The sequence below is a fragment of the Oryctolagus cuniculus genome, chromosome 11, assembly GCF_964237555.1.
Source record: "Oryctolagus cuniculus chromosome 11, mOryCun1.1, whole genome shotgun sequence".
NCBI lineage: Eukaryota > Metazoa > Chordata > Mammalia > Lagomorpha > Leporidae > Oryctolagus > Oryctolagus cuniculus.
Window position 1 is genome coordinate 119,833,366 of NC_091442.1, and position 12,804 is coordinate 119,846,169.

General features: G+C 67.2%; 1 protein-coding gene across 3 annotated transcripts in view; it reads right to left on the bottom strand.

The window, feature by feature from the left end:
• Positions 1 to 12,341, bottom strand: part of PHF21B (PHD finger protein 21B) — a 53,521-nt gene extending 41,180 nt beyond the window's left edge. Inside the window, exons 1-2 of one of the 3 annotated variants that reach the window (XM_070051536.1) lie at positions 11,893 to 12,341; positions 11,079 to 11,144 (exon numbers count right to left, since the gene is read on the bottom strand). In XM_070051536.1, the coding sequence (XP_069907637.1) occupies positions 11,079 to 11,144; positions 11,893 to 11,946 (120 nt within the window). In that variant the 5' untranslated portion in view covers positions 11,947 to 12,341. Of the gene's footprint in view, positions 1 to 11,078; positions 11,145 to 11,264; positions 11,849 to 11,892 lie in introns of those variants that run through there. The other 2 variants (XM_070051534.1, XM_070051533.1) reach the window with 2 other exon arrangements.
• Between the last annotated feature and the right edge of the window lie 463 nt (positions 12,342 to 12,804).

A 12,804-nucleotide genomic window follows, 5' to 3' on the forward strand; every position in this document is an offset into this window, starting at 1 on the left:
TCTCAGGCAGCTGACAGCGAGGGAAGATGGACCAGTCTCCACTTGTGCTGATCTGAATTAGTGTCGTTACAAGGGAGCCTGGACGAACAGGCAGGGAGGGCCACGCGGGGCGTGGGCTGCCAGTCACAGCAGCCCCTTCCCACCAGGGCCACGCTCCCTCCACACCCCAGGTCCAGGGCCACGCTCCCTCCACGCCCCAGGTCCTGCCCCCAGGGCCGCATTTACCTTTCCCCTCAACCAGACAAAGCAGCCGAGCTGCGGAGCCGGGTGGGCACACTCCTGCCTCCAGCCGCCCAAGTGGGGGACCGGGCGGGGGGGGGGGGATACATACCCGGTGAGTCCAGCTGCCCCGCCGTGTAATGAAATGTGTTGCTAAGATACGAGTGGCACAGAAGTTCATCAGGACACTGCCGCCGGGCCGCCGGCCCTTCTCCCTTCAAAGGCGGCTCATTTGGTTCCGGCCCCCGTGCTCCTAATTAGATCCACGCTATCGGAGGCTGCGCCCCCCGTTCCAGCCCACTCAGCAGAACACACTAATAAAACCGCTTCGACGGGCGCTGCCTTGCGCCGGGCGTGGGGGAGACTGTGGGACGCTGTATCTACAGAAACACACCTGAGCTCCACTTACTTATCTCAACGCGAGACGCGCACCCACGGGAGCCTGTGCCCACGGGCGTCTGGTCTCACGTCAGGACTGCACACTGCCAAACGCAGGGGTCCTGTGCTGTTTGAGAATCCGGGGTCGCCTGGTCCTGGCATCCAGGGGCATCTCAGGACCTTGAGGCGTGTCGGGGTCGGCCCCGCCCCCGCCCTCCAGTCTCTGAGCCCCGGATGGCACTGTGCAGGGGGTGTAGATGGGAGGGAGCGAGGTCACGGCCGCGTTACAACCCAGTGTGACAGGGCCACCAAGAAGAGGCACCCGGGGACGCCTTGTCCATGAGGTCAGGACGCCCGCTCCCAGAGCTGGCTCTGAAAGCAGAGGGCATGGCAGGCAGCTCAGGGGACGGCCACAGAGGGGACGGGCACACGAGGCCTCCAGGAGGGGCCCTCTCAGCTCCAGCCTTGGGAACCCACGGGAGCTCAGGCCGAGCAGGCTGCACAAGGCCGGGGCACAGAAGCATGGGGGTGCAGGTGGAAGCATGGGGGTGCAGGTGGAAGGGTGCAGGCCACACAGCCCCTGCCATGGGGCTCGTGCTCGGCACAGCCAAGCCCTCAGCAGGACCACGCACCGGCCCCTGCGGCATCGGCGTCCGCTGTCCCTGCCGAAGCACTCAGGCCACGGAGGCCCCGTGGGCCAGGGAGGTCTGGACCCCAGAGTCTCAGCACTGGGAACAAGCAGCCCGGCCTGCCCGCCCTCTGCTGCGGCTGCCGCTCCTCCCTTGGGGACGGATGGGCAGTTTGGTGGGCGAGGGTCTGCGAGAACCAGCCCCAGGCACCAGCTCCCGACGCGCTCACGAGCCGGGAACTCCTCCACACCAGGCTCTGCTAACGCCAGCTCCGATCAGTTTGGTTACAGGTGCAGCTCCGAGTGAACCAACGAGAACACCTCTTCCCCTCCCCCCCCAGTCCTGCCCATTCCACGTCTGAGGCCAAAAGCCTCCGGCCTCCCCAGGACACTGCTCCCTCCTCGGCCCCTTTTCCTCCTGGGAGTGAGTCCCCCCTTGCAGGCCCACGGTGGGCGTCCACCCCAGTGCAGACTCCGGGGACAGCCTGACACCAGGTGGGAGGAAACACCTCGGCTACCCCCACCCCGGGCCAGGGGAAGAGCAGCCAGCCTGAGCCAGTGACAGCCTGCGCACACCAGCCTCCACTCTCACTTGTGCAAATCCAACAGGGCTCTGGAAAAAAAAAGCCGCTAGGGTGTGGCCCAGGGTGCGCCTTGGATGCACACGAGAACTTCCTGTGCCCCACACTGCCCGCTGCCGCCCCACACCGCCCCACGCCGCCCCACACTGCCCCACGCTGCCCACTGCCGCCCCACACTGCCCACTGCCGCCCCACACCGCCCACTGCCGCCCCACGCTGCCCACTGCCGCCCCACACTGCCCACTGCCGCCCCACACTGCCCCCCGCTACCCACTGCCGCCCCACACCGCCCATTGACGAAGCAAAACTCCAGTGAGCCAAATCTCACTGGGGAGCGCACGCCGTGTGGCAGCTGGAGGGAGACAAGGCCTCTGGGCTGATGTGAGCGCTGGGCACGGCCCCACCCCCGGCCAGGTCCTCGGTTTCCCACAGGTAAGACCGGGGCACGGCCGAGGTGGCTCCGAAGCCCACCGAATCCCAGGTCGCCCAGGTCCGGGGCCGCTCGCGAACCTGGACAGCCAGGGCAGCCCGGGGCCTCCGTGCCGGAGAAAGCCGCACAGGAGCGCTTCCTCCAGAGCTCCCCAACAACTACCAGAGACGCGTGCCGGGAGGAAACCAGGCGCGCGGGCGCCAACGTGCTGCACCAAAATAAGCTGACTTTTCCTCCCATCTCCCACACACTCCTTGGACGCACCCGTTCTTTTCCACAGCAGTGACCCTCTGAGGCCCGGCCAGCCTCGGGTTCTCGTGTTGCCGCTACCAGAGTGAGAACACCGGGACCAGGCCAGGCATGCGGCACACACTCCCCGGTCCTTCAGGACGGGACACGCGTGCCGGAGGCAGCACCGTCGCCACTGTGGGACCAGGAGCCCCTCCTTCAGGCTGAGGGTCTGACCCAGCCCACACCCCCCACGGGGGTGGGTGCTGAGGCACGGCGGGCTGAGCCTGCACCTGAGACCCCGCTCCCACACAGGAGCACGGTGACGGAGTCCCCCCGTGCCTCCCCCAGCTCCTGCTAACGCACCCTGGGTGCGGTGGATCCCTGCCACCCACAGGGGCCTGGATGGGGTTCCGGGCTCCTCCTGGCCTCTGAGGGGTGGACCAGCTGCTGGTGGCTTCTCCCTCTTTGCCTTTTCCTCTCTCTGTCACGCTGCCTTTCAGATGAATAAAAAAGACTAAACAATCTTTTGCTAAAATCACACATGCAAGGGGTGGCGCTATGGCACTGTGGGTAAAGCCGCCATCTGTGACGCCTGCATCCCATGTGGGCGCCAGTTCGAGTCCCGGCTGTTCCACTTCCGATCCAGCTCTCTGCTGTGGCCTGGGAAAGCAGTGGAAGATGGTCCAGGTCCTTGGGCCCCTGCACCACGTGGGAGACCGGAGGAAGCTCCTGGCTCCTGGCTCTGGCCTGGCACAGCCTCAGCCGTGGAGGCCATTTGGGGAGTGAACCAGCAGATGGAAGATTCTCTGTGTGTGTCCCTTCCTCTTTCTCTGTAACAGCCTTCAAATAAATAATCTCAACATTAACGACAATCCCCACAGACACAGCTCTCTCTCCTGGGTTTAAGAACAGCGCCGGCGCCAGGCCAAATACACGTGGTGCGTCGGAGCCGGCCGGAGCGGCCGGGGCTGCCAGGGCTGCAGGAGTGGCCGGGGCAGCCGGGGTGGCCGGGGGTGGCTGGGGCTGCCGGGGTGGCCAGGGGTGGCCGGGGCTGCTGGGGCGGCCGCTACGGCAGAACGAAGCTGCATCAGCGGTTCCCCCCCAGCTGGAGGCCGCTGGCCCGGAGCAGTAAGCAACCGCAACTCCAGGACGACGGTGAGGGCACAGGCCATCTGCAAGTGAGGAGGCCTCCACACTAAAGCACCAAGTAACACCGGTAATAACACGGAGAGCCCAGCCAGACGGGGCAGCCAGACGGGGCAGCCAGACGGGGCTCCAGCTCCGGCCACGCAGACGCAAATGCAGGGGAGGAGCCGACGGACGCAGCGTCTCCACCAAGCCCAGGCTGAAAACTGGGGTCCGTCCGAGCTCCCACGGCGGCGGGCGTGGCTTCCCTCCTGCCCTTGGCCTGCCGTGTGCCCCCATCCCGCTGCCCCACGGGCAGGCGCTCCCAGAAGGGAGACTCCTGAGACCCAGGCCCAGGCGGCTGTACAACTTTTCACCAGACAGCTAAACTCCCGCTGTGCCGCCCGCCCGCCCGGCTCCCGGCCGCCTCCCCCACAGCTCTCTGCTCTGCTGTCACCTGGGTGACGCCCTGAGTTCCAGCACACACACACACGCACACGCAGACACACACATCCACACACACGCAAACACACATGCACACACATCCACACACACGCACATCCACACACACGCACATGCAGACACATATTCACACACAGACACACACACGCACGTGCAGACACATATCCACACACAGACACACACACGCACGTGCAGACACATATCCACACACAGACACACACACGCACACATCTACACACACACACATCCACACACCTGCCCACACAGGGGTTCAGGTCACGTCAGGCAGGAAGTCAGAATTAGCTAAGCTCACCTTGGAAGCAGCCCAGGACCCTACACGGCAGAGTCCTGCTGCGCCTGGCACCTCTCCAGGTGGTCCCCGCCCCCACCCCAGGGAAGCTCCAGGAGAATCCTCTCTGCCCAGCACCACCTGGGGGCCCAGCCTCACCACACCGGGCGATGGAGCCCTCACAGCCCCCCCAAGCAGGCCTAGGGGCAGCGCCTCCGCCCGCCCAGGTGGGCTCCCCAGTGGGACCTGATTCACACCCAGCAACCCCTGTGTCCTGGGGGGGGGGGAGGAGAAGCGGGAAGAGCAGGACCCAGCGCCCTGGTAAACCCCCGCTCAGCTCTCTGCTCTCTGCCGAGCCGCCCGCCTGGCCCGCCGGTGCATTCTCTGCACTTGACCCCGTCCCCTCGCTCTCTCCAGTCTGAGTGCCCGGGCGCTCTCAGATTCTGTCCCGTCTGTTCTGACGGATGCCCACCCCACTAAACCTGTGTGCCCACCTCCCTGCGCCACGTCTGACTCCTCTCCCGAGGGAACTCGAGAGCCCACCCCACCCATCTCTGCCGACGATCACAAAGCCCACGCGGGGCCTCACGGCTTCCACTCACCGGCTGGGTGACCCCAGCAGACCGCTGAGGGCCTGGGAGGGGTGGCCTCACTGCCAGCCTCGCCCGGCGAGGCCCCAGCAAAAGACGACAGGGAAGTCCACGCGCTGAGGGCTTCACGCACAGCTCACTGAATCCTGTTACAGCCCCTTGAACAGTTGGGGGCGCTACCGAGCACGCCACACACCCTGCTGTCTTTCCCAAACCTGCCCCAGACGGCAGACCCTTGGGGGCATGGGGCAGGTGTAGGATCCACCTCCATGGATGGAGCTGTGGAAACCAAAGTTAAGACTTCTGTGCAGGCTGGGGTGGGGGGCTCCAGAGCAAAGCCCTGGAAGAGGGACCAGCACTCTCCCCTCAGGGTCTCCTTGACCCCCCGAGAGTGACCAGAGTGGCCAATGGTGCTGCGCCCCGTCCAGACCTCCCCTGCAAGGGCCGGGCCCTCAGCCCCGTGCGGGCCGCTTCACAGAGCGGGCTACACAGACCGCAGGTCCTGGCTCACACCCACGAAACACACACAGGTAGCAGGCCCAGGATCAGGTTCCTGGAGAGACAAAAGCATTGTAGGAAAAACTCGCTACCCCGGGGCTAATCAGCGGAGCCAGCAATGGGGCGGATGGGATGACCAAAGTTATCATCAGCTGCACCAGGCTGGACAGCGGCAAGGTTAGCTGAACTCGGCCGGGCAGTCCCAACAGCAGGTGCGCGCAGAGGCAGAAGGCTGACGAGGGCTCAGACACTACCGGGCACACAGGTGTCCGCCTGTGGAACACACAGCCCCAGAAGGGGCCAGCGAGGTCCCAGCTGCCCTTCCCTTTCCAACTCAGACGCTCTCCCCTGTCCAGGCTCTGGCTTCATCGCAGCCACCTGCCGTGGCTCCCTCCACCGGCCCACATCACAGGGAGGCAGGGGGGCTCCAGGGAGCAGACCAGCTTGCCCAGTGTGCCGACTTGGTAGGCAGACCGGCTTGCCCAGTGTGCCGACTTGGTAGGCAGACCGGCTTGCCCAGTGTGCCGACTCGGTAGGCAGGCCGGCTTGCCCAGTGTGCCGACTCCGTAGGCAGGCCGGCTTGCCCAGTGTGCCGACTCGGTAGGCAGGCCGGCTTGCCCAGTGTGCCGACTCGGTAGGCAGGCCGGCTTGCCCAGTGTGCCGACTCCGTAGGCAGGCCGGCTTGCCCAGTGTGCTGACTTGGGGGCCTCTGCTCCCCAGGGCTACAGCCACCCTGCCGGACGGGAAGCCGGCTGGAGATGAGGTGGAGATGGAAACAGACGGTGCCCGAGGCAGGGGCAGGCGCCCTCTTGGCCATCCTCACCTGTCTGACCTGTGCAGAGACAGGACTCACCCACCCATCCCGACCCAAGTCACGGGATTATCCTGACCATCGAAGGAAAACACGCCCACCGAGGAGGAGCGCACACGGCTGAGGGGACGAGCCTGCACACTTCCGCCCTGGCGCAAAAGCCACCTCCGTGGAGCGCCCTCACGCCTCCCACAGGAGCTCCCACAGAAGCGCCCGGTCTCTCCTGCAGGCCGAGCTTCCTCTCATACAAAACATCGGGGCCACATCTGCCTGCCCAGCTACACGGGCAAACGCTCACGGCAGAGACCCTCCCCGGGGAGCTCCCTCTACCCACAGACTGGCACAAGGGAGCCCTGGCCCGTGTGTGGAATCCGCCCGAGCTGCCCCCGGGAGATGCCCACACGCCGTGTCAGCTGCCCAAGGCAAGTACTGTTTGGTGCATCCACGTGTACAGCACAGAGGTGCCTACCCAATCACACACGTGTGCGTGTGCAGGACACGCCTGATGAACACGCCTCACAGCTGGCTCGGCGGCTCCCGCCCCCAGGACAGAGCAGGGCCAGCAGGGGGGGACCAAACTCTACCACCTCAAACCCACGCTGGGATTCTCCCGCAGCCCGTGCTGCTCCTCAACAAACTCCAGTCCACGCTGTGATTCTCCCACAGCCCGTGCTGCTCTCAACAAACTCCAGTCCACGCTGGGATTCTCCCGCAGCCCGTGCTGCTCCTCAACAAACTCCAGGCCACGCTGGGATTCTCCCACAGCCCGTGCTGCTCTCAACAAACTCCAGTCCACGCTGGGATTCTCCCACAGCCCGTGCTGCTCTCAACAAACTCCAGTCCACGCTGGGATTCTCCCGCAGCCCGTGCTGCTCCTCAACAAACTCCAATCCACGCTGTGATTCTCCCGCAGCCCGTGCTACTCCTCAACAAACTCCAGTCCACGCTGGGATTCTCCCGCATCCCGTGCTGCTCTCAACAAACTCCAATCCACGCTGTGATTCTCCCGCAGCCCGTGCTACTCCTCAACAAACTCCAGTCCACGCTGGGATTCTCCCACAGCCCGTGCTACTCCTCAACAAACTCCAGTCCACGCTGGGATTCTCCCGCAGCCCGTGCTGCTCCTCAACAAACGGCTTTCTGGGAAGCAAGTCGTCCTCATCTGCTCCGCGGCACAGAAGTAACAGGAAGCCAATGGCCGCCTCTCCGGCAACGCCCTGCAGAACCGTAAACCTTCTCCCGACTTCAGGAACAAACCCTTCCTCTCCTTTCAGTCACATAACCCTGGACAAGTTATGGGCTGATGTTCTAACGCACGATTACCAGGCTCAGCACAACTCAGTGAGGTTACACTGTTTATCATTATAGTCAACAAAATCAGTGGAAATAAAAACGTAGCTGGTAGAGGTATCTAAAGATAAAGGTGTACAAATGGACAGACGCTTTCTTCTCAAACCAACTGAACAGGGGCCAGCACTATGGAACAGAAGGTTAAGTCTCCACCTGCAGTGCCGGCATCCCACGTGGGCACTGGTTCAAGTCCCGGCTGCTCCACTTCTGATCCAGCTCTCTGTTGTGGCCTGGGAAAGCAGCAGAAGACGGCCCAAGTGCTGGGTCTCCTGCACCCACGTGGGAGACCTGGAAGAAGCTGCTGGCTCCTGGCTCTAGATGGGCCCAACTGCAGCCATTGTGGCCATTTGGGGATTGAACCAGTGGATGGAAGACTTCTCTGTCTCTCCCTGTCTGTAACTCTACCTCTCAGATAAATTTAAAAAATCTTAAAAAAAAAAAAAAAAGAACTGAGACCCAGCAGTTAGGTTGGGCTGGGAAGATTCACATCTGCACATCCGCTCAGAGAACACGGAAACCCTCTCCGAGGAGGGCACGGGAGGCACCCCGCCCCCAGCCGCACCCGCGTTCCCGGAGCCATGGAATCATGCTGGAGGTGGGCCTGCGCCCAGGGAGGCCACGCGCGCCACCCTTTCAAGAACATGGATTTTATTGCTGCACCTGAGGACAGCCCCTTGGAACGCGAGTCCATCAGAGCGACGGATCGGGCCACGCACAAGGCCCCGGTTCACCTCTCGGGGGGCTGAGTCCCGCCGGCAGGCTCCTCCAGCCTCCGTTAAAGCTGATCCTGCACAGGGTCTGGAGACGCCCCCGCACCCACCCGCATGCGCTCCCGCTGGGTGCCCAGCGAGGACGGGGAAGGGGCCCTCCCGGGTCTCAGGGGCCTGTCCTGTCCTGCGAGGTGCCTGCTTTTGACAAATGAGATGCAAACTTGGCTCCAGTTCCTGGTGTGAAACCGCGGGAGCAGCTGACATGTGGGACGCCGAGCAGTCTTCACACGTGGGACCCGGTTCCAGCCCTCCCCGGGACCAGGGCCAGCAGCGAGCAGCAGCCTCCCCACACCGGCTCCGCCAGGCCACCAGGCCACCAGGCCACGCTGGGCTCTGACCACACCCTACCTTGACCCTGGGATTTTTTTTTTTTTTTAAGGAAAACACAGGAGCTCTGTTTTCAAACACCAAGGTCCCGTGGAAGCTCATTTCCCGTTTACCCTCTAATCCCCAGGAAAACCCAGATGGTTCCAGAGAATTCATATGCATCTACTTGTGGCCAGCCAGCTGCTCACCCTCCCCGAGTCCGAGTCCTTGAATGGCCTTCCCACGCTTGTCCACAGCGAAGGCGTGAGTGGACACCTGGTGGCTGCTGTCCACTCTCCCAGTCCTGATCACCCGTGTCGCCATCTAGTGCAGCACCCACTTGTACACTGTACATAAAAACTTCACCTGGGCGTCTGACACTCCCAGCCAGGGCAGCACGCACAGACACCCGCCACCTGCCGGGAAACCCCCCCTTCACCCCAAGCTGGAGTCTCACATACCTGCCTTCTCACCCCCACCCCCCCACTCCGGCTCCAGCTAGCTAGGCCCCCGCCTGCGCAACAGAGCAGGTCCAGTTTCAGCCCGGCCAGGCTGCCCACTGGAGGGCGAGACGCCTGGCCCCCAGGGCGAGATCTGCAGCCAGGGAGAGGCTAGGCAGCCTGATTAGCATGCGGAGCCACGGCCGGGCCCTCCCCTCCCCCTTCTCACAAAATGCCACAAAGGAAGCCGAAGCAGGCACAGGCTGGCTGTCCGCAGACACGAGTTCCCACGGCCCGGCCGGAAACCCCGGCTGCTCCCGCGCGCCGCTAAACGCAGGGGCAGGGTCTCCAAGGCCAGAGGATAAAAGTTTTCGTCTTTTTTTTTTTTTTTTTTTTTAACACACACAAAAAGATGGAGACCCTGGGCGAGCATCCTGGCCCGCGTCGACATTTCAAGGCGAAGCGCTCGGGCCCCAGAGCCGCGCACCGCGACCTCGCACCGCGTTCCCTCGGCGCGCTCCAGTCCCCAGCGCAGCGAACAGCAGCCACGCCGCGCCGGCCCCGAGGAGCCGCTCCCGCGGCCAGCTCCGGCCACGCAAATACACACTGCTGGGGCCGGCGCCGCGACTCCGGCCCTTCCTACGCCCGCTCGGGGTCTCAGCCGCCGCCGAGGGGCGCAAAGAAGACCCTCGGCGGCCGCAGCCGAGCGCCGAGCACCCGACCCGACGCCGAGCGCACAGCAAACAGCTTTGTGCTCCCAGAGGAGGGGCTCCCCACCCCTCCCCTCCCCCTCCAAAAATGGCATCTGAGCCATCAAAATGGAAATGCCAGGCCGCCCCCTCCGCCGGGAATGGAAGCGTCCAGGCCCGGGCGGGGGCGTGCAGCGGGGCTGGGGGGCGGGGAGGGGGCTCTCCGCCCGGCCGGCCCGGCCGAGCCAGGGCCCGCACTGCCAGCTTCTCCAGCGCCCCCCGCCGCTGCCCAACTTTAAAGACTCCCAGGACGCGGTCCCGGCGCGCTCCCCCCGCCCACCCCGGCCTCGCCTCCCCGCTCCCGGCCCCGCCGGGACCCAAGTTTGGCTCCCGCGGCCGCCGCATTCCGGAGGAAGCGCGATCGATGGCCGGGGGGCGCGGGTGGGGGCGGCGGGGCAGAGGGGCGGGGCGTCGCGCCCCCAGCCCCGCCTGCGCCGCAGTGCCGAGCGCGGATTGGCCGAGCCGCTCAAAGTTCTCGGCTGGGGCGGCGCGGGGCGGGGCGCGGAGGGGAGGGGCGGGGGCGCGCGGGGCGGGGGCGAGGGGGCGCGCGCCGGCGTCTGTTCGTGGTGCTGAAGGCCGGGCGCCGAGCTGCGCGCAGCCAAGTCACAATGGACAACTTTTTGCCCCCGAGGGGGCCGGCGACCGCGCCACGCCACGCCGCGGGCAGCCGCCGGGGTGCCCCGCGCCCGAGAGGCGCCTGGAGACCCGGGCGGGGGCAGAACCGGGGGTCCCGGGGGCGCCTTTCTTTTGTTCCCCGGAGCCGGCGTCAGGTTCCAAGAATCCAAAGTGAAGCCGGCGAAGTGCAGCGAGGGGGCTGCGAGCCCGGGGCGCGGGCCACGGCACCCCAGGAACTGCTTCCACGGAGTTGCGCGTCCGGGCCCGCCTGGCGCCCCCACCCCCCGCGCGCGCCCTCCGGGCGGCGAGGCGGAGGCGATGGGGCCGGGAGGAGCCTGCACGTCCCCCAAAACACGGCCACCTCTCAAAATGGACGCCGGCGGCTCGCCTTCCGAGCGCGCCTTCCCTCCCCCGCCCCGGCCAGAGCCCACCCGGCGCCTCCAGGACCAGCGCCGGCTCCCCGGCGCGGGCGCCCTAACTTTGGGACACGGAGAAGCCCCCGTGGGACCCGAGCGCGCGAAGCCCGGGCCCGCACTTCCCCGGGGGCGCCGCCGAAGTGCCCGGGGCCCTCCCTGCCCCCACGCCCGGCGGGGGCCCCGCGCTCACTTGCTTGTCGCCGAGCGCCGCGACCCGCGCCGGCCTCTCCTGGAGCTGCTTCCTGAGGTCGCCGTTCTGCGGAGACACCAAGCAGCGGGCTCAGGCCGGCGCCCGGGTCCGGCGCGCGCCCCAAGTTTCCCGGGCGCGTCCCGCACGCGCGGCGGCGGCGGGGCAGCGCCGCGCGGGGCCGCTTACCTGTGGCTGCCGCCGCATCGGGACAGCTCGCGGGCGGGGCGGGGGCCCAGGCCACCCGGCGGCGCGCCCCGAGCCGCGCAAGTTTGCAGGCCGGGGTGCGCGTGCGAGGGAGTGCGGGCGTGCGTGTGTGCCGGGGGAGGGGGGAGGAACAAAGAGCCAAGTAAACACGGCGAGTCCGTGTAGAGCAAAGCTCATAAATATTCAAGTCGCGTCCTAATCTCCCCGACACACACGCGCGCACGCCGCGGTGCCGCCGCCGCCGCCGCTCGCCGGAGCAGCGATCGCCAAAACTACTTTGGCAAACAGTGCGGGGTGGCACGGGGGCGTGCGGGGCCTGTGCACGCAGCCCCCGGCTCAGGGGCGGGCTGCCGGAGGGGCCCCCTCCCGGCACCCCCGGACTTGGGACCCTGCGTGGCTCACGGAGAGAAACTGCCCCCGCGCCCTCGACCTCCCAGTGCGTGCCGGACCGCACGGGAGGGGGCCGGAGGCGGGGGCTCCCCGCAGGTGCGCACGTCCCTCCGCCTCCCGCCCGCGCCCCTGTCGGGGACTCGGAGGCGGCCGGGCTCGGCCGCGCCCCCCACCCCGTGCACCACTCGCCCGCCCCCGGCCGGGGTCCCCGGCCCGCTACCTGGCGGCGCGCGAGCTCCACGGCGAGCGCCTCGGGCCGGCTCTGCAGCTCCATCCCGCCAACTTAGGCACCACTTTGCGCAGACTTTGGCGCCGGCTCCCGGGAAGTTGTGCGGACCGGGCGGGGGTGCGCCCGGCCTCCGCGGGGGCAGGGGCGAAGGCACGGGACACGAGCCCCCTCCCCCACGGCCGAAAGGGACGGGGGCTGGCGAGGGGGAAGAAAGGCGGCCGAGCGCCGAGCCCGCGGCCGCCCCAACTCCTCAGGCGGCCCGGCAAGTTGCGCCGGGTCCCCGGACTGCCGGCGCGGCCCGGCGCATGGCCCCCGCCCCCGGTGCGGGGAGCCCCGCGCAACCCCGCGCGCGCCCGCGCGAGCCGCCCGCCGGCAGGGACTATATTTCCTCCGGCGCGCGCCTGGATCTCCCTGGGCCTCGGCGAAGTTGTGCCTCGGCACGATGCTAATTCGGCAGTGCCCGGATGGAGCGGGCCGGGGCGGCGGGGGGCGGTGCGGGGCCCCGCCCCCGCGCCTGCGCACAGCCGCGGCCCGGCGCCGGGAGCGGAGAACAAAGTGGCGGAGCACCGGGGCACACGCTCCCGGGCAGGGGGCGCGGAAGGGCTCGGGATGGGGGACGGGCGGCCAGGGGCGCAGGCTGGGGACCGGCGGCCAGGGGCTCAGGCTGGGGTCCGGCGGACAGGGGCTCGGGCTGGGGTCCGGCGGACAGGGGCTCGGGCTGGGGGCGGGCGGCCAGGGGTGGAGGGCGCACCCTCGCCGGCTGACCGGCCGGGGGCTCAGACTGGGGACGTGCGGTCAGGGGCGCATCCTGGGGACCGGCGGCCAGGGGCTCAGGCTGGGGACGGGTGGCCAGGGGCTCGGGCTAGGGACCGGCGGCCAGGGGCTCGGGCTGGGGCGGGCAGC